This window comes from Cydia amplana, chromosome 13 (genome assembly GCF_948474715.1).
Source record: "Cydia amplana chromosome 13, ilCydAmpl1.1, whole genome shotgun sequence".
Classification (NCBI taxonomy): Eukaryota; Metazoa; Arthropoda; class Insecta; order Lepidoptera; family Tortricidae; genus Cydia; species Cydia amplana.
This window is the reverse complement of record NC_086081.1, coordinates 13,635,947-13,660,683: the sequence shown is the minus strand read 5'-3', so window position 1 is coordinate 13,660,683 and position 24,737 is coordinate 13,635,947. Positions and strand designations below refer to the sequence as shown.

General features: G+C 37.7%; 2 protein-coding genes across 3 annotated transcripts in view; both read right to left on the bottom strand.

The window, feature by feature from the left end:
- The window catches only part of LOC134653549 (poly(A) RNA polymerase, mitochondrial-like), a 194,438-nt gene that overhangs the window by 82,858 nt on the left and 86,843 nt on the right, over nt 1-24,737 (bottom strand). The gene's annotated exons all lie outside the window — the stretch shown is intronic.
- LOC134653292 (ninjurin-A) lies at nt 3,199-22,326 on the bottom strand. 2 transcript variants are annotated; one of them, XM_063508619.1, is made up of 7 exons: nt 22,086-22,326; nt 10,850-10,934; nt 7,784-7,891; nt 6,664-6,756; nt 4,772-4,848; nt 3,982-4,155; nt 3,199-3,423 (listed from the first exon to the last, which is right to left on the bottom strand). In XM_063508619.1, exons 1-7 carry the CDS (start codon nt 22,248-22,250, stop codon nt 3,238-3,240), a joined length of 888 nt encoding a protein of 295 aa, XP_063364689.1. In that variant the 5' UTR covers nt 22,251-22,326; the 3' UTR covers nt 3,199-3,237. The 2 variants fall into 2 exon arrangements, with proteins under 2 accessions (XP_063364689.1, XP_063364690.1); XM_063508620.1 differs by having other exon boundaries at nt 6,709-6,756.

The following is a 24,737-nucleotide window of genomic DNA, read 5'->3' as shown; positions in this document are numbered from 1 at the left end:
GTGTTCAAAGTTGTTCTAACCTTCAATATTTTTTTATGTCAACATTATCTCAGCCAATATTGCTATTGGTAGCTACATTAAATTGATTTATATAGTAATATCCATTTTATAATACAATTTCTTATTTATGGTTACAATTTGCACACATGTGCAAGAAAATAACAGAGATAGAGAAACAGTGGTCATAAGAGTCTTTACAGATTATATTTAAATTATTTAATTATATAAAGTTTATCCTACGTATAATTATTAATTAAGTATGTCCAGCTAACGTACTTACGTATTTTTATTTGATTTGACCTAGTCAAAAAGGCGCCTTCATAGGAAAAGTACTTGTATCTGACCGACCAGAATATATTTGCCAATTTGACACTATCTCACGGTGATATATTTATACTGCCATAGAATTTATAACGTTCTTATATTTGAATTTTAACAATAATTTTGTCTATTGAAATATTTAAATAACACGTAAAGTTAATTAAATAAGAATTTACAAAATCGTATTCCTACGGATCGCTTGAGATTGCGATCGACGAGTTGTGAAGATTCTAGGGTTACCCTTAAGAATATTACACAGAATTCCATGAGTCAAAAACGTAGGCGATTGCTTATAGTTTCATGTAAATCCCCCCTAAATAATATCGATGTACTTAAAATGTCATCTACCCAAAATGGTATACTGTTAGTACATATATGTCATCACAGTCGTTGCGTCCACTTTCTGCGCCTTTTATAAAATATTACAATTCTATATGAAAAGGAATACAAATATATAATTATGTCTACTAGTTAAGTTATACAATTTATTTATACTACATGTATCTTCTTATGTACATTTACGAGAAGCCCTTATTGCATTTATAAGTGTATAATTAAGTACATAATATGTAAACCGCTTTTTATTCATATTTGCGATGCTGTCGATACGGCTAAAATTTGTAAAATTGTTTACGTTTTTAGTGATATCATTAATAAAGCCATGAAACGATATAAAATAGACACTCATAACTCAAAAATATATGTGCAATGGGGCAATGAGAAAGATGTGGGGCTACTATAGACAATGGAAATATGAAAACTCGATTTTAATTTGTGTACCCCTAGGTCATTCTATCTATTACTTTTATTTATAATAAAAACATCTGTTTAAAATAACCCCGCGTGTCCGTAACCCCATTACACAAAAATAAAATTATTTGAGACTTGAAAAATCTATATTTTATGTGATTTTGCACAATACTTGATAACGTTTAAGTTGTACGATTATGTAACATAGCATTTGTTAGACGCTTATTTTTTATTATTTATTTCATTGTAGTCATGTTCATAATTTTTCGGTTAAGTATATTGCCTTTATTAAAGGTGGCTTTGCCCAAATTTAGAGGTTGTTTTCATTAAAGTATTCTGGAGTTAAGGTTCCTATAGTAATAGCTATATACTCATCTTAATTTAGATTCGTGTGGGATAGCCCATTGACGGCGCAGAGCGAAAAAGGGTTGTCTGTCTGGTTGTGTCGTCTGAACTAGCCACTAGGGGCGCTAGTGTAGTGTAAAGTTTCACGAAAACCGGACTTCAGCCTTCGGTCTCGGGAATTTGTGTAACCATTATTTCATTTGATGAAAAATATAAAATTGTATAGGGTCATGTAATTTGAAACACATTGATAAAAAAAAAACATTATTTATTGCACTTCCTAGTCATATAAATTACAATGATTTTGTTCTCTACACGAAAATATGTTGGTTTATACTAAGACTAAGTACATTGCTTGACGAAGCCAATGTTGGTAGAGTCCGTCTAAGCTAACTTTGCAACCGACTTGGACAGATCAAAGTGTGAACAAACGTTTATTTATGATGAGATCTCCACACTTTGTCTGAGCTATGCCGTGCAGAGTTAACTTGCGGCGATATTTATTTTTTTGTCGATTTGATTAAAATTTGGCTGGTTTGAAAAGCTCCTCATTCTAGATGGAATAAATACGAAATATGGGACAAAATAATGTACCTATGCAATGTTCCTTTGATTTAGGAAACGAAACCATACGTTTTCGTAACTCGTTGGACGATTTTTAGGACTAAGTATGTGAAATTGCGCTTACTATGTAGGTATTGTACGTAGGTACAGAGTAGGGAACTCTGTTATCTATCCACCAAATCGTATAGAAAAAAAAAATCGGCCTCTGTAGGTATTCCATTTTTTATGTCTACCTAAGTAGACCAGTGTATTGACTAATATGCTTATAATATAAATACATTTTACAACTTCATCTTTTAAATATAAACATATGTACATAGAACTTACTCGTTATACATACAATTCAAATTGGAACCTACAATTAAGTACCAAAACTAGATTAAAAAAAATACAGATCAAATCTTGAGTAATTTTTCTTGGTTCTACATTTCTTTATATATATAAAAAAAGTTAATTCCATCCTTATTCAAATATACTATGTTGCCTTAAAAAAAGTATAAATGCAAGATTAAAGGTATGAGCTTTAAATATCATAGTTGAGATTCAATGAATGGTTAAATGCGTATTAAACTAGGTATCCAATTTCAAGGGATCCTTACCCTATTATAACATTAATCAGTGTAAAAAGACTCAGGGAATACAGGGTACAGACGAGAAAGACAGGGTCTAATAAATCTGGCTCGAGAGATCGCGTTAAGCCCTGCCACTGTCTAGGTAACTAAGTAGGTGACCTAAGTACCCTATCTATTACAAATTTGTCCCGGTCGGGAATACAAAACACGAAATCATAATACAGTAGCAGCGATAAACGCATTTGCTGCGCCGTAATTATTTCATAAGGTATGGCGGTAAAAAATAATTAGCTAAGAATTATATTCCGTCTAGTGTCACTGTATTTAACAGTGCTTTACAAACCTACAACTATTTGTGTCAGGCACTTTAAGTGAATATCATAAAATTCATAAAGTTAAATTGCATATTGTAGGCACAACTGGAATAAGCTATCGCGCTCCCATAATAAATTTGTGCGGGAACGCATACTCTTAGTGGCCCCGATTGTCTTATTTGCTCCGTCTTAAGCCCCCTCCAGATTATGTGCGTGAATCGCGAGTGTGGAGTCGATTTCGCTGTCTGCGAAAATCGACTCCGCACTCGCGTTCGCGGCTTCGCGCCGCGATTCGCGCATGAGTGTGGAGGGGGCTTTATAGTTGGAGTGGAGTTGCCTGTGCTCATCAAGTCATTGAAAATAGTACTCGTTCAAACGCCATTCATAGCCGTGACCTGCGGCGTGGCCACGCTGAACGAGGTGATGAACACGTTGACGATGGTGACGAGGAACACGCCCAGCACCGTCATGTTGTTGATCTTGTCCGCCTTGCAGATGTCCTTCTTGTCGTTCACGTCGTAACGGCTGTTCATTATCAGCCCTATGCCTACTGCTATCTGAAAACGTAAATGAATAACGTAAACTCTATTGTTTCTATTCAATCATTGACTTTAGTAGGTAGGTACTTATTTGAATTGCGTAACTTACTCGTTATACATACAATTCAAATTGGAACCTACAATTAAGTACCAAAACTAGATTAAAAAAAATACAGATCAAATCTTGAGTAATTTTTCTTGGTTCTACATTCTTTATATATAAAAAAAAAGTTAATTCCATCCTTATTCAAATATACTATGTTGCCTTAAAAAAAGTATGTAATAAAAAAGTATGTATGTAAAAAAAGTATATTGGCATACTTTTCTGTATTTCCGACTGGGTTATAATAAATTCATTATACAACACTTTGGTGAACTATAATGAAACAATCACGTACCACCGTGGGCACAAGACCAGGAAAAACAATTGCTGGTAAAAGACAAGAATGTATATTCTGTATGGGTGCGCGGTGGAAGACTCGAGGACGTATCGTAGCTGGTTCGCGTTGGCTAATAGAACAACCCAGTCCTTGTACTTGTAGGATTACACCACGGCTTGTTGTATAAATAACTAACCTGCAGTAGGATGCTGATGGATATAAACGCCAGGCTCGGGTAGAAGTATGGGTGCGAGGTGGAAGACTCGAGGACGTATCGTAGCTGGTTCGCGTTGGCTGATAGAAGAGCCAAGTCCATCATGCCTTGGGCTAAATTCTTCTTCTGCTGGTAGGTGTTCACGTCGGGGATCGACTGGAACACGATTCGGTAACAATTGGTACAACATTATAAATATTTAAATCAGTGAATGTAAGAAATTGACAAATGAAGATGACGGATGTACAAAAATCTAAAAACAAGATGCTAGAAACATGACTAAATCTTTTTAGATGTGCCTTTACCAATTTAATGTCTAGAAATAATGAAATCATCAAAGACGAAGAATTAACACGTAAATTGCCGGATACTAATAAAGCTCTCCAGTCCGCAACCATCATCAACATCAGCTCATGGTAGGAAAATGGTTCTGTCTCTTCTGAGACTAGCTTCAATGCCTGGGCAAAAAATATTACACAGTAAAAAAAAAGATTTATATCCTGTTCTGCAGTAAAGTGTAATTCTATGGAACTTGCTAACTACCTATGTAAACAAAAGTCACTAGTAAATTGACATTCAGAGACAATTTTAATATGCCGGTGTGTTTACATAGTTAGCAAGTTCCATAGAATGACACTTAAACCCTTTGATTTGAACATCTTGAACCGTGTCGGAATGCACGAAGGTTGATATTGGGATGTAGCCGCTCGCGTTCACGGCTTTGGCGGTAAAAGGGGGAACTGTAATTGATAATATATACATATATTCTTACCCCCGGTGGGAATGGAGACCCAGGACGGTCAACGCCAAACCGCGTGTCCAGCCCGTTGCTGAAACCGTGAACGCCATCTGAAATCACACATTGGCATGATTAGTATTAAATACTTTTACAAATTCAAAAACCCATCATTTACATGCTCTTTTGTGCATCTCTAAGTATATACATACCTAAGCTTTATGTGTGTTTAAAGGCCACAAGGATTATAACTCCGCTAAATAAGTAGTAACAGCAACTAAATTCAGAGGTAAAGCCCCCATGTGTAGAGTACTGAATAAATAAAAAAAACTAATCTTGATTTGAATAATTTTGAGCACTACGATCACGTAGCTAGGCACTTCGGCTGTTGACTCTACCAGCTACATTTTAATGCAATTGTGCATAAGCATCCATACAGTAGAAGATGAAACAAAACGCTTAGAAAGTATTTGCCATCCTGGAATAATTTTCCAAATATATCTCTACAGTTCACGTTCTAAAAGTATCTGTCACAGTTTAATTTTTATTGTTCTATATACAAGGACTCATATATATTTGTTAAGCTGTTAAAGAATGGTAGATACTTATGACGCGTAGTTAGATCCGTTGCTTTTGATGCTGACTGTAATACAGCTTTATCAATTTAATCATGCAAGAATATGGATAGGTAACATGCGTAAGTTTTAAATCCAAAATGAATACATAAATCGATTTTAAATTTGAGATAAACAGGGTATGTCTGTACAGCAAGCTGCAAAATTGCATGGACACGTAATGAATGGAATTCTTTCAAAGTTGCCCTGAAATTTTGCGGCTAAGTACGAGTAGATGTACAAACTTATACCTAACTTGTATGTAAAATGTACGAACATTTAATTCTTCATTCTAGTTGTTTGTAGGTAACATGCGACATGCCATGCTAGTAATGTGATGCGAGGAACAATTTAAATCGGCCGTTCTTAAAATAGCATATAATTCTATCGATTTCAATCACTTTGTCTGTTTACAGATCTTTCACAAGTTTCGCAGGAAGTATATTACGGTATTAGGTAGGTACGGTGTCTTTTGGAAAATATTTCTTTGGATCCAAGCTAAGTGTTCCTGCATTGTGTAATAAGTAACTATTCTATAGTAGCGCATAGATATTTGTAGTCAACAACATAGACAAATAACAACATGCAAATTACATCAACCTGCGTGACATCGATCATAATATTCATAATTCTTATAATTGCTTTGATTTAATTTTGCTACTTAATCTGGATGGTAATTATAATGCTAAAAGGGGATTTTCAGCGGGCCTATGATGGTTGCCTTTTCATCGTCCTCCATTGTGGCCGTCACGTTCTAAGTATATCAGGGTAAATTAGGTTAGGTATCTAAGCGCGATAGTGACACGCGATGCGATAGATAATACAACTGCAACTTCAGGATAACTGTCTAAGAAAGTGATATACCTAAGTATAAATATTCTTATGATAGTAAATCTGTCTTATACCAAGATATTTCACAGTCGTCGAAGGCAACAATCGTTGTCACGTAAGTATGTATCACTACCTACTGAAAGACCACTCTGGAAAATAACTAAGTATAGGTACTTAATGAAATGGCAGCAAATACCGACCAACTGATTCGAACTAAATAAGAAACTCAAGAATTTCGTACACGTAGTTTTCTAAGTATATACTATTTTATTTTGTGCCAGTAATAGCGACACTCGCGACCGCGAACGCGAGTGTGGCGTCGATTTCGCAGATCTGCGAACTCGATTCCACACTCGCAGCTTCGCGCCGCGATTCGCGCACGAGTGTGGGCTTTAAACGTCTTGGTGCCTAAATAGCTATCGCTATCGGCGTAACGTTCCAGAGTGCTCGTTCAGCTACATTGTTGACAGTGCGTCCAGTCACCAGGATAGTCGGGCACGTCGTCTCCGGACGGCCACAGCCATTTACCCTCGTCGTGCTCCGAGTCCGGGGTCTCCTTGTGCGACTCCTCACTGTCTGGAACACAAAGCAGACAAACAATTGTAGTTACAATATAATCGATACATTTAAGGTAAACATACTGGTGCTCGACGCGGTCCCGTACCTACAATGTCATCTTGAAACTTATAAGTCATTGTCAATAAAGGTGACAGCAGGGTGTCATCTATTGGGCATTATTAGCATGTCGAGCACTTGTACATTTACCTTATAGGCGGATCCACCAGAACGATCCGCCTCGCGAGGAAATTGCTGCGCGGAGCAGCTCGGTCGGTGGAGACGTGTACCTAATAAAATGATCATACAGAGTGCCCGATCCAGTGTGCATAAAGATTTAATGTAATATTATCAGTAGCAATTGCATTGTCACATTATGTTGGTTAAGGACACCGTTATCCAAAGGATAGGCGACGGGTCACCATTTCCTGACACCAAGGTTGCCAAGCCAACAATTCATCTCATCTGAAATAATTAGTCTGTCGTGTGACTCGACAATTTAAAACGATTGAAGACTCGAAGGACTATTTAACATCCCTCGGGCAGATAAAAGGAAGTTAGGTAGGAAGTCCGATTTTAAATGTAGCAACAATTACCACAATTGGTGCACTTATCACAACGCCCCGTAATGATTGTACTTAGGTATAGATAGAGGTGAGTTCAATTCAAACCAACAACGTTATCGCCGCGGTTTGCGGCAACGGCTAAATAGATAACAGTCTTGTTTGTGTGTTAAATATAATTGTATTTCCAATAGGTCTTTGCCATGAGAGCGGAGTCACAGAATAAATAATAGTACTAAGTACAGAAGACTCACTCTCTAACAAAACGCGTCTGTTACGATCAGCACAGATATGGCCGCTAGGTGGCGACAGCGCCACACGATTTTTCATGTTTCACTATAAACATAAATTTATAGTGAAACATGAAAAATGTTTCACTATAAATTTATGTTTCCGATTCAGGCCACTAGATGGCAGTAGACCCTCCAACGCGCACGGCTCTTATAGCTAAGCTAAGGGGTAAAACAATATCCCCTTGAACCAACCTGCATCAAGCTCTGGTTTCTTGTCGCTGGGTTCCAGTAGCCCGTCGTCGATGCCGGGGTACGGCGCGGTGGCTGTTGGGGTCTCTTCCAGGTCATCTACCTCGGGACCTGCGTGAAAGCATAAGAAGCGTGCGTGAAGCAAATAAAATTGAGAAGCTTACAAAAATAAGTTGTGATACTTAATTCTATAAAATAAATCTTGTTTTGAGCAAATAATTTCTAGCTTTGTTATATTATTTTCTTTTACTTAAGTACTCTGCTCCATAAGTTAAGTTCCATTTTCCATAGGAAAATAAGATGATGTTCTAGTACAATCACTAACAGAAAAGTAACTACGAGATGTTCAAAATTACCTATAGGTACCTACTTAGGTACCGACACGCTCTTATCACTTTAATAATAAATTTGTAGTACAGTGTGTTGCCCAGAAGTTGCTAAGCGGGCGAGGTGTTCAAAATGATCTTGACACGACACGCGACTTTATTATTAAGACAATAAGAGCATGTCAAGGCAATTTTGAACACCTCGCCCGCTTAGCAACTTCTGCTGCTGACTGTACCTACTTGTACCTACCTGCTTGTAGTCTGGCAACAGAGTTTTTTTACTGCTTCTGCTACTGTAACTGTTCAGCACTCAGGCGCGGAAATGACGCATACAATTTTGACAGAGCCTGTTCGGTCAATGATACTTTAACAGTTTAACCTAACATATTAGTAGGTACGCGGACCCCGGGTCCTCGCGCCCCGCGCGGGGGCACAGTTGGGATTGACGCCAGGATGATGATGATGATATTTGTACCTGCGGTCTACGGTTAAATAAATTGTCCTTTTTAATTGTTATGCTGCATACAAACATCATGTCCAACTACATTTTGCAAGACCGGTAGCCCGCTGTATACCTAGTAATCGGGCTATAGGTACTCGTACGGTATGTATATGTAACAGGGATGTTGCGGATGCCGATTTTTTGACATACGCGAACGCGGATGCGGATTTTTAAAGGCTCACATCCGCGGATGCGGATGCGGATGTCAAGATAGTACCATAAATAACGTCAAATATTACATTTTAGTAATTTTTATTTCAAAAAACCGGCCAAGTGCGAGTCGGACTCGCGTTCCAAGGGTTCCGTACATTAAGTCCCACTCACGCTTGACTGCTCATTTCTAATAGGTTTTTTGGTTAATGACTAAATTACCTAGCAGTCTAGCACTTACGCCGATGCTAAGACGTTCCTGTACCGACCTGTTCCACATCCGCATCCGCATTAAACCCGCATCGATTTTATGCGGATGCGGATGCGGATGTTGAAAATAATGCGGAAGTTCCGCGGTTGCGGATGCGGATATTCGCAACATCCCTGATATGTAAGTATATACGTACCTACCAGGGATGTTGCGGATGCAGATTTTTTGACATCCGCGGATGCGGATGCGGATGCGGATATTTAAAGGCTCACATCCGCGGATGCGGATGCGGATGCGGATGTCAAGATTACGTACTTAAAAAACGTCAAATATTAAATTTTTAGTACTTTTTATTAAAAAAAAAACGAAACGTTTAGTATTTGTGCAAGAATATAAGTGCGTTATATTTAATAAACAGTAACTTGGCCGACTTTTCTGGATCTAGACTATTCTAGACGATATCGTTATAGGTAATGACGAAATTACCTAGCACTTACGCCGCCGCTAAGACGTTCCTGTACCGACTTGTTCGACATCCGCATCCGCATAAGCTCCGCATCGATTTTATGCGGATGCGGATGCGGATGCGGATGTCGAAAATAATGCGGAAGTTCCGCGGTTGCGGATGCGGATGCGGATGTTCGCAACATCCCTGGTACCTACCTAATATTAGGTAGGTACCACTTATTTACACACCGTAGATGCCTACTTATGTAGATACGGACATTACCTATATTATAGCGATAAGGCTAAGTAAAAAGACAATGTTTTAAATGCTAACTACAAGCTAATTGAACATCCATGGGCATCCGAATTAATAAGTTTTTGAATTTATAAAAAAAAAGCTAGAAGCAATAGTTATTGAAAGTTTGTACTTAGGTACTATAGTTAATTGAATATACTTCGTAGACAGGATATGCGTGCAAAGCTTTTATTGCTATGTCGTGACGACTATATGATTCATTAGCTCTTTGTTAATGTCGTCAAGTAATACTAGGTCGGCCATAACCGCATACTTGAGAATCCAGGAGAATGCACTACCAAGCGAATTCATCAGGTTATTTAATTGTTAATATGCGATTCTTATGAATTTTTTCTACTCCAGCACTTAAATGTGTCAATTAAATGACTGACAGTGATATCTAAAGCAATGTCATTTGAATGATTTGTCTATAGGCTCATAAGATGACTGCTAGCAGTCATCTTATGAGTATAATACAACTGCTTTATTTTTTTTAAAGATACAAGTTCCGATCATCTTGATTGAAAGAGGTATGTTTTCATTTACAATAATAACTCTTTTTTTTTTTAAATAATAACTCAATTTTTTTTAAATAATAACCTTTTTTTTTTTTTTTTTTTTTTTTTTTGCTGCAGCTGTCATAGAAAAAGTAATGTATGCAACAGCTCATAATTGGTTCTTAAAATTCTCGGGTCTTTTTTTACAAAACTCGACTACGTCTCGTTTTGTAACTTCGACCCTTGAATTTTAAGAACCCTTATTATATCACTGTTGCATAAACTACTATAAAGATAAAAGATTTCATTCAGTTTTTGGTTGAGGGCGTCCGCTGGCTGGCGCGGTTGCACAGAAAGTTTAATATACCCTGTACCTATGAGCCACGCTAACTGGCGCGGACCCGTGCGTGCGCCCACTATTATGTTCAAAGGGCCTACCCTACCGCGAACCGCGTTCGACGTGTTGCCTATCTGTCGCACTTGTGAATTTGTACGTAAATGTGAAAGGGAGGCAACCCGTCGAACGTGGTTCGCGGTAGGCCCTCAGTATTGTGTACCTGCGCCAGCTAGCGGACGCCCTGACTAGAGGGTCAAACGTAATGTCCAATGTCCATATTTTGGACGTTGTTGAGCTGCCTTACCAGCTAGCGGCGGCTGCTGCTTCTCTCGATGTGGCTCCAGAAGGGGCTGCGAAGGCTCCGAGTCCTTGTCCTTGTGGGTCACGTGCTGGAATCGTAATTGACAACGGTTAATATATATAGGACTATTTAATACATCCAGTGATATACCTACTCGTATTATCTTCCTGGATTTTTAAAAGTTACGTTGTGACCAAGTTATGACGTATCACAAGAAAGCGGGATTTCCCCCGTTAAAAGAATTCCTGTTTATTTTCGTACGTCAACGCATCGAGTCCACTATATAGCTGACTCTGTTGACTTTTACTTTTGCCAAATTGTTCGTGGAATTCATTTACCTAATCAACGCGTTGGTAACAAGTATCATATTGATTTGGTAAAATCCCAGTGTAAGTATGTAAATCTTTATATTGCAAACCATGGTGATACAATAGGTACCTACCTATTACATTATGTACAAATAATTATGAATGGTAGCTGCAACAAAGCAACAAGACTAGGTATACAAACAGCTACACTCCTAACTGTAGGTACAACGGTGGACCTTTTGGGCTAAATACCTCATTAAAGTCTTTAAAGTACACTGATTTGACATAGTTTGCTATCGGCAGTCCGGCCTTGACACGGTAGGAAGCGGAAAACTTGCATCGCTTTTTAAAATATCATAATAATGAGGTAGTAATTTTCTTAGGTACACAGGTACCTAATAATTTCTTATCGAAATTTAAGCATTTAGGAGTTTAAGCAGCCAATATTTTAATTCGAATTTGATATGAGACACAATGTTTTTGGATTTCGTTGTGTACCTCTATAGCTTTTCAATTAGGTGACCATGACTCTAATAAATTTGGTTACTGTTTACCAAACGTTCCTAGAACCAATATCAAAAAGTATTGAAGCATAAACAGCATAAATTTCAGCTACTTTACCTTCCATTAAAAAGAGAATAGAATTAATACGGCAAAAGTAATGACGTACGACATAATGACATTGTTTCTCAGACTTAGTTTAGTTTGACAAGTCACAAACGACCGAGGTCATGGTCGGTTGTTTTCATGGCTACACAAGCCGCTAATGTTAGAGTCTGTGCGGAAAGAGTCTGTGGGGCCCAATACATTCCACAACTCATTTCTCTTTCTGAACAGACTCTAGTTATTTTATTGTCACAGCTGCATATTGGTCAGAAAGAGACACAGTTTTGTGCCTATTCAACTATTATCACATATGTTAATTTTCGTCATTCTTCTTAGGTGCTCCGAGAAATTGATCATTAATCCCTGCCGCTTCTTCCCGCCATTGCTTTACGCGACAACATTTCCATCTTAACCACTTAGACGGTTGGCAGTCCTCAACTGTACGTTTCTCCAGAAACTTCTTGCCTCTACTCACTTTTTGAAGTTAATAGGTATACCTATCCCTACAGTAGGTACCTAAATATGTTAATTCTTAAATTTGTGTTAAATTTGATTTGTATAATATTCCAATATTTTTAAGGAATAATAACATCAATAAATTGCTCTGATAATTAGCTTATGATAATATATATGTTACGATTCATAAGTGCTTGTTGCTAGGCCTACATGAATCAAGTATATTTTGAGTTTGTGTGAGAACACCAGTCACCATGAGGAACCGTAAAGCAGAGCTAATATATATGATGATGTTTAATAGTTACTAAAGATTAGTAAGTACCTACATGTATCAGATCTATTTCTAATATTTTGGGATGTGATCCGCGGAAGTACATCGACCCCGCCTACACATATTGACTCAACTGTTTATCATATTGTATGGCGGCCTTCGGTTAACAAAAACTGTATGAGACTATTGTAAGTAGGCTTAGATTGGTTGCGTCAGCGTTTTACATGATTTGGAAATAGGTGCTTTACTTATTTCTAGAATACCAATAATGTACACGTCTGTTCATTTAAGCATCCTGAAGATTCAAGCGATTAGATACTTTTTCCAGCCTTTCTGGACGTTGCATTAGGTGTAGATTATTAAAGATTGAAATATTTTAATTACAATTATTGGTACCTGTACAAGGTACTGAGGTTTACTCTTGAGTGGTGTGGGTGGCACCGTGAATATTGAATCAGTATAAGCACGTTTAAGGCTCACGACAAAAAATAATATTGTCACAAATCACGATAGTTATCAAATGCAAAAAAAAATGCAAAAATGCCAGTAAATTATCCATTGTCTCTATTAGAATTGCCAAGTTGCATATTAATGTTAACTCCTCGATCTCACGATTTTCAGGCTGGTAGATAAAAAATGATGACGATCAAACAATCATTTCGTCCTTAATGCACTGTTTTTCTCCATCAGGATTAGGTATCGCATAGGTTTAAACACAAACCTAACATAAAAATAAATGAGCAACAATGGCTTACTTAGGCGTCTTAGGCTTGAGAAAAACAGGTATTCTCTACCAAAGCATACCAAACAACCGTTAATTGTAATGATCGGTCTTATGGTGGTCAGCTGCTGCATGGTCACGGTCATGGTCTAGCCAATATTCTCTAACCATTCAAATCAAACAAATATGTAAATTGCATGGCTTGGATGTCGTGTAGGTATAAGGTATAAAATATACTAATTTATGGTGTAGGTCGTGCTGTGCCAATGTAAAGTCCACAAATGCTACCAGTGTATTAGTGTAATACACCTAGCTGTGTAAAGGTGTAATGACTTGAGCATGCAGTGCAATTGCATTTTTCTGTCCTTACGTTTCTATTCGGTATACGTATCTAGTACCTACCTAATAAGTAGGGAAATTGCAGCGTATCAGCATTGCGTTACAGCGAGGACATGCAGCCGGCATCTTTGGCACAATGCTTCGAGAGCCTATTTTAGATTTAAGCTAGTTATTAATTTAGTATATTATCTGTACAGTTACTGTGATACCTCTGTGTATGTCTATTATGTAAATAAATAACACTTGCACTGCGTATGCTATCAAAATGGTTGCAGACTTTTCTTGGTCTAACTCTACTATAGGTACGTTATCAAAGTTTTGTAGTTAAAAAAACCCAATTAGTTATTTGATTATAATTTTTAAATATTTGAGTATCGTAGGAATAGTCGTTGACTCACCATAGAAAATATATGATGTTTGATTAAGAGGCAACAGGAGTGGTCATTTCTCCATACAAAAGTACTCGACTGTTTCCTCCGTGGGTTTTGAAGCTAGAGCAATGATTTTTTCAACACAGATTAATATTGTCAATATCTGTGTCGGACCGTTTTGCTTTTTTTGATATTTTTGTTTTTTAAGGCGCTAGAGCCCTTCAAAAATGGCCAAAATGGCCTAATTGACTATGCCGCAATGAGAAGCGTGGTAATCAAAACTGATATTAATTAGCCAAAAAAGCAAAACGGTCCGACACATAATTTCATAATCATTTAGATTTCCAAATTTGGTTACGATTGGTTAAGTTTTGGAGGAGGAAACAGTCGAGTACGAAACCTCGATTTTTGAGATTTTTACGCAGGATTTTTCGCTTTGTCCTTATCGCACTAGTTTTAGGAGCCGCTTCCGTTAGCGAGACGGGTATATTTACCTAAAATATTTAAATCTCAGCTCCTGTTTCGTCTTAAATTATTGACGAGGTTTTACCCGAACCAAGCTTCACAGGGATCTAAGTAATTGGGAAAGACTGAGGACGAAAGATGACGCGAAGGCAATAATACTCGTATAATTATATGGTAACCGGTTCCGCACCACAACATACACACATACCTGCTTTAGAATAACAACGTCTTATTTAACGACAGGATTCTTAGGGCAAAATGTCGTTATTCTTCCGCTGTTCTGAAATATGCGACGGACCAATTTATTTGTGTGCTTGGAAGTTCGAACATATAACTTTTACCGCAGTTTTGCGAAAAATCTCGACGACTAGTTTTAATTAACTAACAAGTTGACGAATAATATATTATTTGATTTATTTAACTCGACTACGGGACAGAAAGGCTACTTGGATACATTTCAGTCTATCATTTCGCTATTTACCACGAAATGAGCCATTTGGAAGGCCTATGTTGTCCAGCCCACCTTCCATCACATTCATGTGGATAAATATAAATTCGAATCGAGGTGAACTTGTATCAGAATATAGCTCTAGTCTAGTTACATCAATAAAGAAAAATAAAGAAGTTCCCATTTTACACTAATATAATTACATAAAGTTAAATAAATAAATAGGTAGATAATTTTACGGGATGATCATATATACAAATCGACTTAATCATAGTAAGCTCAATAATAAGGCTTGTGTTAAGGGACGAAAGTCCCCAATAAGTTATCAAAGCTTGAGACGTGAGAACTTATAAATACTATATACTCTATAGGTACATGTGTTTAATCTTATCGTATATATAGTTTTTTCAGTCATGACAATCACTTAACTTTATTTGTAGTTTGGGCTATTTCAAGTATTTCAGTCGTACAAAGTAAATAGGCGCTTTTACTATTATGTAGTGTGCGACCTGCGTCAAATCGGACGTTAAACCATCCGATTTGACCGCAGGTCACCTCTCCTATCAGTCGGCTTCCATCAACCAAACCAACACAATGTTTATTGTTCCATTCAAGTTAATGAATCATATCAACGAGTTGCCAACTCATGCAACGGGGATACTTCCTTATTGGAAAGCTTCTTGTTATTGGGAACTGGTAACATTGAAGGCGTTATGACGTGGAATATAGTGAGAATTACTATAGCTAACTCTGGAAGTCTGGATATACTATGTAAAAGATTGCCTATTATAAAAGTGCGACCCAGCCCGTAACCATGGGTCACTGCCAGTATCAAAACTGACTTACGCTATCGAGACCGTAATTTACTTTCTATACATCTCGCTCGCACTAAATAATATGCGAGTACGTAAATTATTTGCCTTATTTTTGTAACAGTATATTACAAGAAATAATCCGTCACAGTAACTATCTCCTGAATACAGCTTTTTCGAAATTTACATGTCTGTTACGCTTCGGCACATTTAAGCGACCGTTAGCGACCGCTATCCGTGCTCTATACACATCTACATAATTAGTTTAACTACCTAAATACTTAAAGGGATAATTATGACGTGAAAAAGAGGGGAAAAAAGTTTTCCTTAAGTACGTTTATATCTAATTAGGACGAATTACAATTACAATAAAGTAGATATTTCTAATTAATATTGATGTATGTCATAGTTTGTTTGCTGCCAAGGTACTAGCCCTTATTTCTGAGTAATTAAAGTTGTACCTAATACAAGTAGACTAGCAAAGTGCATAATATCATTGGCAATAGCGATGTCGAGTCATCGTGTCCTGTAAGATGACTGATTAGTGGTTGAGGATCTCTTGGAAGCCTCTAAGGCTCAAGGTAGTGGTTTGAGAAGTGGAAAACCTAAACCCTAGTTTCCAGAAGACCTATAAGGAGGAACGTACTTTTGCCATTCGTACCAATCTAGAAGGTTTTGCCAAAATATCCTGGAAAAGGTTACCTAAATCTTTATATACCTGTTTTCCTTATAGGCATCATAATCTAGCTATTTCAAGCTTAAATTGATCATACTCGTAAATCTCTAAAGAAATTGTTTTTATTATAACATTGATTTTAAAACGTTTTCCCGTTTTTTAAGTCGCCTAAAAAATTATGACTCTTCGAGATTGCTGAATCTGCTGATTTCAGCTTTCTCCTCAAAACTTTTGCCAAACCGTGACTTAAAGTAGTAGATATTTTAATATTGTGCATTTTCATTACCGTGGTGGAATAAATCTTCCTCGACTCATCGAGCGCCGATTTCTCGGTTGCAATTTGCCACTCTCTCGACATCGTGCATACGCGCGGAGAAATGGGCAGTATGGGCACGCACACACGACGCGCGGATGTTTGCACGCACCCGCGGATGCGTCTCTTTATGACCTTTCTCTACGTAAAGTTGTATAGAGAGATTGAAAAGGAACTGAGGGCCTACCACGAAAACCGAATTACACAAATTACGGGGATCTTTCTCTTTTACTTCAATTAAGGCGTAATTACAGTGACAGAGAAAGATGCCCGCAACTTGCGAACTTAGATTTCGCGGGTAACTATTACGTAAGGTCGATAAGTAAAATTATTTTCTAAAATTTAAGTTGCAACTAAACAAAGCAAAGTTAAACTTGCAACGGTCAAAAAATACGGACCCCAGTAACGGTACCAGTTTCATAAACCTCATGACAAACGCTTGATATACCGACCTACGCACCGCCAGCTTAAAGGGACACCATAGTTAGTCATACTCATATCCAAGAATGGCGGTCGGTGAATCATGACTTCAATTAGTCCAAAACTTACTCGAACGTTATCCTCGTAAGTCCCCGTAAGTACAAGTACAAATTAAATTCGAGTTTTGAACTCATATACCTAGAAATAAAAGAAAGTTCCAAATTCAAAAGCGCTAAATTTGCTCTGGGTCTTACGAGGAATGAAGCTTAATTTGACGTTGTTACACTTATTTTTAGGGTCCCGTACCCAAAGGGTAAAAAACGGGACCATTACTAAGACTTCGCTGTCCGTCCGTCCGTCTGTCCGTCTGTCACCAGGCTGTATCTCATGAACCGCGATAGCTAGACAGTTGAAGTTTTCACAAATGATGTATCTCTGTTGCCGCTATAACAAATAAATACTAAAAATAAAGTAAAATAAATATTTAATGGGGGCTCCCATACAACAAACACGATTTTTTTGCTCTATTTTTTGTTGATGGTGCGGAACCCTCCGTGCGCGAGTCCGACTCGCACTTGGCCGGTATTTAACATTCTAACACCTTACATAAGTAGGCATAAACCGTATAAGTATTTTGGCACAGCCAACAATAATTAGCTTAGCAGTCTTAGCACCCACCCAAAATGTACCTACTTATGCATTTTTATATGCAGCGTGCTAAACTAACAGTTTTGCTAACTGTAGGTACATAAACGCGATAATTTTCAGGAGTTTTATGAAGAAAGCCTTTTATTTCGTGTTAACGAGGATCCACTGTATACAGGGTGGTCCAAACCTTGACTTTTTTTAGATTCCTCACGTCGTGGGCTATCAGAATTATTCAGAATATACCCCATGTATGTTAGCCGATTTTTCGTAGTTTTCGAGTTATGATTTTTTAAACTTTTAACATTTGTTATGAAATTCCGGGGTTCCCATACAGAGTGGCTAAAAAATAACCGAATTCCCGTTGCCAGAGAGGTGTTGGGATTATACTGAGCAACTTTTGCTATGGGACGGGACCAACCCCGAAATCGCAAAAAAAAATTTGTCTGTGTCATACATTTTGGTTGGTCCATTTTCTATGGAAGGGTAAATTTTTTTTCGCGATTTCGGGGTTGGTCGCATAGTAAAAGTTGCTCAGTATAATCCCAAAAGCACCCTGGCAACGGGAATGCAGTTATTTTTTAGCCACTCTGTATGGGAACCCCGGAATTTCATAACAAAAGTTAAAAGTTTAAAAAATCATAACTCGAAAACTACGAAAAATCGGCTAACATACATGGGGTATATTCTGATAGCCCACGACGTGAGGAATCTAGAAAAAAATATTGGACGTCAAGGTTTGGACCACCCTGTATTGTCTATTTTTACACTTTCCTATCTTATAAACTATTTATCGGTGTTAGTGGGTATGTTTAGATACATATTTACCACCTTGTAAGTAAGCTCCAATGAAATGAACTCTCTGCCTACTTACCCACTGACTTAATATAAAAGAAATAGACACACAAAGCAGAACAAAAACGTCAAGAAATGTGGATCCCAATGACGTTTCGCACCATTTGCATTGATGATAAAAACGCTTACGTAAATTTTGAGTCAAGATAAATGTTTCGTACAGAAAAGAGCTTAATGTCGTAAGCATTAAGTGTCATATTTGCAAACATAAGTACCAACACTGTTAAAAAATTTAGTCCGATGGCACTAAACGTGACATATTTACGTCAAACAACATCAAACGAGAATAATGAACGAATGGAGTCACTTTGGTACACTTTAATACGAGGGGTGTTCAAAATATTCTCGGTATGAGAATGAAAACAAACAAGTACGAAAAGTTTGATATTTTTATTTTTCAATATACTCCCCCCCTATGTTCATACACTTAAAAGATCGATCAATTATTTTTTTTAATCCCTCGTAAAAATATTTTTTATCTTTCGTGTAAAAATGCTCCTCCACTGCCGCCTTCAATGCTTCATCGTCAGAAAATTTATTTCCACGCAGATCCTTTTTAAGATTGGGGAGCAAAAAGAAGTCGCTGGGGGCTAAGTCCGGACTATACGGTGGGTGAGTAACAGTTTTAAACCCACATTCAACAATAGCTGCCTTGGCAATATGAGCAGTATGGACGGGGGCGTTGTCATGCAGAAGCAGAATACCTTTGGTTAACTTTCCTCGCCTCTTTTCTTTAATTACATCCTTTAATTGACGTAGAATGTTAGCGTAGTACTGTCCTGTGATATTTACACCTTTTTCTTTATAATCGATTAGTAATACTCCTTCACAATCCCAAAATATCGTGGCCATGACCTTGCCAGCTGAAGGGATGACCTTGAACTTCTTGGGATGAGCTGAACCCTTAATGTGCCACTGCATGGACTCTTGTTTACTCTCTGGGTCATAATGATGAACCCAGGTTTCATCTCCAGTAACTATTCTTTGCAGCACCTCATCAGGATTTTCACCGCACAGGTCAATAAAATCGGAACAACAAGCTACACGCATGTCTTTTTGAAGCCGAGTCAGCATTCGCGGAACCCATCTTGCACTTACTTTTGACATATTAAGATGGTCATGTATAATATCATGTACGGTACCAATAGAGAGATTGGTTACTTGTGCTATACATTTTACCTTCACTCGACCATCTTCCAATATAAGTTTTTCCACTTTATCAATATTTAATTATATTATTTCTTATGAATTCCATATAAAAATATAAAAAAATATTGACCTCACATCGACTCATTAGATTTTTGTTCCTTAACATCCCTTCTTTGGTACTAACAAATTAATTTATTCAAAACCATAAAATTACCACCAGATTACATAAATTATGTAATGCTATCCAAAGAACTAACCGAAAGAAATACATTCCATCCTTTTTCCTTGTTTTATCATTGTTATTTTTACATATTTTAACGGCACATTTCGTAATTGTTGACAACTTCACATTTGAGCGTTTCAAACAAGACTAAACGAAAAAGTAATGCATGATCTGTTTTGACATCACTTTTGTGGGGCCATTTTTGGCGGCTGATTGGGTATCCAGTTCTTTATACTATATCAATGTACTTACCTTAATAATAAATTAACCTCGAGATTCTTTAAAGTCGAGAAGTTGTTTAACTTTGTATAATCTTTAGACGAGGTTAGCGAAGCGGCCGATTATGAAGATTATATCTCTGACCTTGGAGGATACAACTAAACGGAGTAGCCATTAACAGGCTTTCCCCTCTGTCGAAAATAGGCGGCCAACGGTCATACACAATGTATGGACTGACGTTTATCTGACATGGCTATTTTTACGTTACGCATACATTTGACGTTCCGCTCCCCCGCAAAAATCGGCAGACTGTTTTGTACAGAAAATTACAGACATGGCGTCTCCGTTTGATTATATCCTCCAAGTCTCTGACAGACACATTAAATATTGGCTTTTGTCAAAAGCGTACCTAGGTCAAACTCTCCCGCAAAGAATACAATTTAACGCACTAAGTAATCATGTCTGTACCGCCGTTATTTTTAAGATGATTATAATTATTCGTCTTGTACATATTACTCAAGGTAGTCTTACCTTGTCTTTCTAAACACTCCGTTTTTAGGGTTCCGTACCCAAAGGGTAAAAAACGGGACCCTATTACTAAGACTTCGCTGTCCGTCCGTCTGTCACCAGGCTGTATCTCATGAACCGCGATATGAAATTTTCACAAATGATGTATCTCTGTTGCCGCTATAACAACAAATACTAAAAATAAAATAAAATAAATATTTAAGGGGGGCTCCCATACAACAAATACGATTTTTTTGCTCTATTAGGGTTCCGTAGCCAAATGGCAAAAAACGGAACCCTTATAGATTCATCATGTCTGTCTGTCTGTCTGTCTGTCTGTCCGTCTGTCCGTCTGTCCGTCTGTCTGTCCGTCCGTATGTCACAGCCACTTTTCTCCGAAACTATAAGAACTATACTGTTGAAACTTGGTAAGTAGATGTATTCTGTGAACCGCATTAAGATTTTCACACAAAAATAGAAAAAAAACATTAAATTTTTGGGGTTCCCCATACTTCGAACAGAAACTCAAAATTTTTTTTTTCATCAAACCCATACGTGTGGGGTATCTATGGATAGGTCTTCAAAAATGATATTGAGGTTTCTAATATCATTTTTTTCTAAACTGAATAGTTTGCGCGAGAGACACTTCCAAAGTGGTAAAATGTGTGTCCCCCCCCCTGTAACTTCTAAAATAAGAGAATGATAAAACTAAAAAAAATATATGATGTACATTACTATGTAAACTTCCACCGAAAATTGGTTTGAACGAGATCTAGTAAGTAGTTTTTTTTTATAGGTCATAAATCGCCTAAATACGGAACCCTTCATGGGCGAGTCCGACTCGCACTTGGCCGCTTTTTGTTGATGGAGCGGAACCCTCCGTGCGTGTGTCCCACTCGCACTTGGCCGGTTTTATTATAGGTACTTAAGTATAGAGTCATGGGCTGACTCTATCTTGGAAAGAATATTGATGGAACTCTGTGATCAAGAAAATTAAAATTTGCGCTGTTGAGCCGAAGTTTGAATATCCACAGTATTATTTTATTCGAGCCACTAGTGAAATACCTCATGCAATGATTCAAATAAAGGAAAATTGAAAAATCCATTGTCTCGGGCGGGACTCGAACTCTCGACTCCCACGAGACTAAATTTTCCCAATTTCCTTTATTTTCAACGTTTCAAACATTGTCGTATATCGTTAGCAGACAAAAAAGACACTACCTACCAAAAATTGTGGATAAATTTAATTATTTACATACACTTAGCATAGTATTTCACCTCGTCTCGCATTGTCACCGGTTTTACATAAGTATGCCAAATAATCAAACAACTTAATCAAATATACCTACCAACAATTGATCGAAAATTGGTTTGCGATGCGGTCCATGCGAACATTCCAACTTAAATAAAAGTTTGTAATAATAAAACAACTTACCGGATTCTTATCTTGTTCACCCTTAGCATGCACCTCCGGCTCTACTTTCGGCGATGTCGGCTTCCCAAAAACCATTTCCACGGCCTCATGGTCCAACGGGCTCACTAACTTCGGCGACCGCTTCGGAGACTCCGATATTATATCCAACTTTGTTTCCGTAGCCATATTTCACTAACACGATTTATTATTAATAAGTTTTTATTTATTTACAATTTAGATCGCGTAAGTTTTTTAGCGCGAGGCGTGCGCTTCGCGCGGATGTTGTAGCAACACTGCAGTTTACTTTTAAGTTTTGTTTTTAATTTGATGACCAACGCAACGTGGATGCTGACCGCTGCCGATTCTCATCGCTTACAGTGTCGTAGAGTCTGTTTAGAAAGAGAAGAGTCGTGGAATGTATTGGGCCCTATAATTCCACACAGAGTCCACGCCCAATGAAACCAGTCTATCGGTGGCTTCGAGATTCGGGAACAAATATGAGTCATACAGAGACTTAAATTAAAGGTTCTAATTTAATTTAATAGCTAATAAGATTTCTCGTCTGTATTTTTTTATTGCTGAAAGATAGGAAAATTGGTGAACTATAAAGTATGTCTTAAATTTTGTCACAGGCCAAAGAATACGAGGTCGGGAATGGTTTTGACCGATATAAAGTCACAACCAGAAATTATCTGTGTGTAATGTGTATTTATTTGTGTATGCCCCCTAGGTTATCTGGGTATGCGTAATCAATTCAAATCTATTTTAACCGTCGGTTATCCAGAGTCTGGTTTAAAACGATTAGCATACCTACATACGCATTTGTTGTTAAGAATTAATTAATTGCTATAAGCGATAGTGAGCTTGGCTCCAACACGGTAAGGACGTTGACTCTGAACTAAGATGGCAGAGAAGTTCCAGTGATTTAGTGAGATGATCGTTAAAAATAACTCGCGCGTGTTATATCATTAAGTGATTCTTGATTCATGCGATATGCGTACCAACTCATTAAGTATGCCAGTAATTATGCATAACGCATAGTTAGTTGACAACTAATACATATTTTAAACGATTAGTTAAATAGGTACACACAGCTGTACATAAGTATAACATGGTGGAATTATGTATTATTATAAAATTTGGAATCCGGCTCGAAGGGCCAACTATCGTCATTCAACTCGGTCCGACTAACGCTATAGCTTGGCAAAAAAGAGTAGAAATTAAAAAGTGGCAACATTGCAGCGTCCCTTTCAAACCAATTTATATAAGAAAACGGGACGACACTACAGTGTTGTCACTTTTGAATTTCTACTCTTTTTTGCCATCTGTACATCACATTGATGTGGATCCGCACGCCGCTCCGGTGTGTGAGCGAGACAGCGCTATGCCATGTTAACTTCAGTACCGATCATGAAGGCGTATGCGCGACATATTTGTTATATGCAAAATCGCAAGGTTGAAATAGCTAGGTACTAATAAAAATAGTAACCTCGCATGCCGCTTATCAGCGTTTTAGAATTTGCATTTGTTAATTATAGTATTTAAACTTAAAAACAATTAGACTGATTGCAGCATTTATTGGTGCTTTACTTAAATATAGTAAATAGTAATTACCATGTTCTTTCTACCCATGTTCCAGTTCACGGTACTAATTTAAGCCTTTAATCATTCCTTTCTATACATTTGATTTCGAACCGTAATTCTTATAGTAAAGATGCGTTTTTGTTTTAAGTCTAACAAATTATGTAGTTTTTTCGGCGACAGTGTCAAGCAATTTTTAGGGTTCCGTACCCAAAGGGTAAAAACGGGACCCTATTACTAAGACTCCGCTGTCCGTCCGTCTGTCACCAGGCTGTATCTCACGAACCGTGATAGCTAGACAGTTGAAATTTTCACAGATGATGTATTTCTATATTCCGCTATAACAACAAATACTAAAAACAGAATAAAATAAAGATTTATGTGGGGCTCCCATACAACAAATGTGATAATAAACGTGATTTTTGACCGAAGTTAAGCAACGTCGGGCGGGGTCAGTACTTGGATGGGTGACCATTTTTTTGCTTGTTTTGCTCTATTTTTTGTTGATGGTACGGAACCCTCCGTGAGCGAGTCCGACTCGCACTTGACCGGTTTTTACATGTATGTGTGGCTACCGTTCCTCCACCCACCAACAGAGCGGCAGCTGACGTCCACGAAGGTTACACATCGCCCTTAACCACTTTAACCTTTTCAACGCCAAGAGCCACTAAAGTGGTCGAGTGCTGTCGTGCCCATGACGCCAACAGCCACTAAAAAGGCTATGACGGCCGCTGTCAAAGCAATTTTCCAGCTGACAGATAAGGTTTATTTTCGCTCTTCATATTGCAACCATTTGGCATTTGGTATAAGCCACATTTTAGCATGGGACGAAAAGCGTTGAAAAGGTTAAGAGCTATTGCCCGGTATGCGATGATCGACGAAACTTGCGCCCAGCCCGCGGTCTATTATGTCTGTATGGAGACAGGGAGAATTTGGGATTTAATAAGAAAATAAAACTCCAATATTCAGAATCCAAAAATGTATTGAATACAAAACAAACGCATAGTTGTCAGGTGGCAATTTAGATAGTAGAGGCAGGCTACGCACGGCCGCTTCACGAAACATACAATGCTGCGTTACTCAGTATATTTA

Bases quoted from the DNA above. Each gene is read 5' to 3' on its own strand.
- LOC134653292 (XM_063508619.1), bottom strand. From the start codon at position 22,250: ATGGCTACGGAAACAAAGTTGGATATAATATCGGAGTCTCCGAAGCGG. The intron at 10,935-22,085 runs GTAAGTTGTTTT...TTACGATTCCAG, and splicing joins GTGAACAAGATAAGAATCCG to CACGTGACCCACAAGGACAA. The intron at 3,424-3,981 runs GTTAGTTATTTA...TTACGTTTTCAG, and splicing joins CCATCAGCATCCTACTGCAG to ATAGCAGTAGGCATAGGGCT.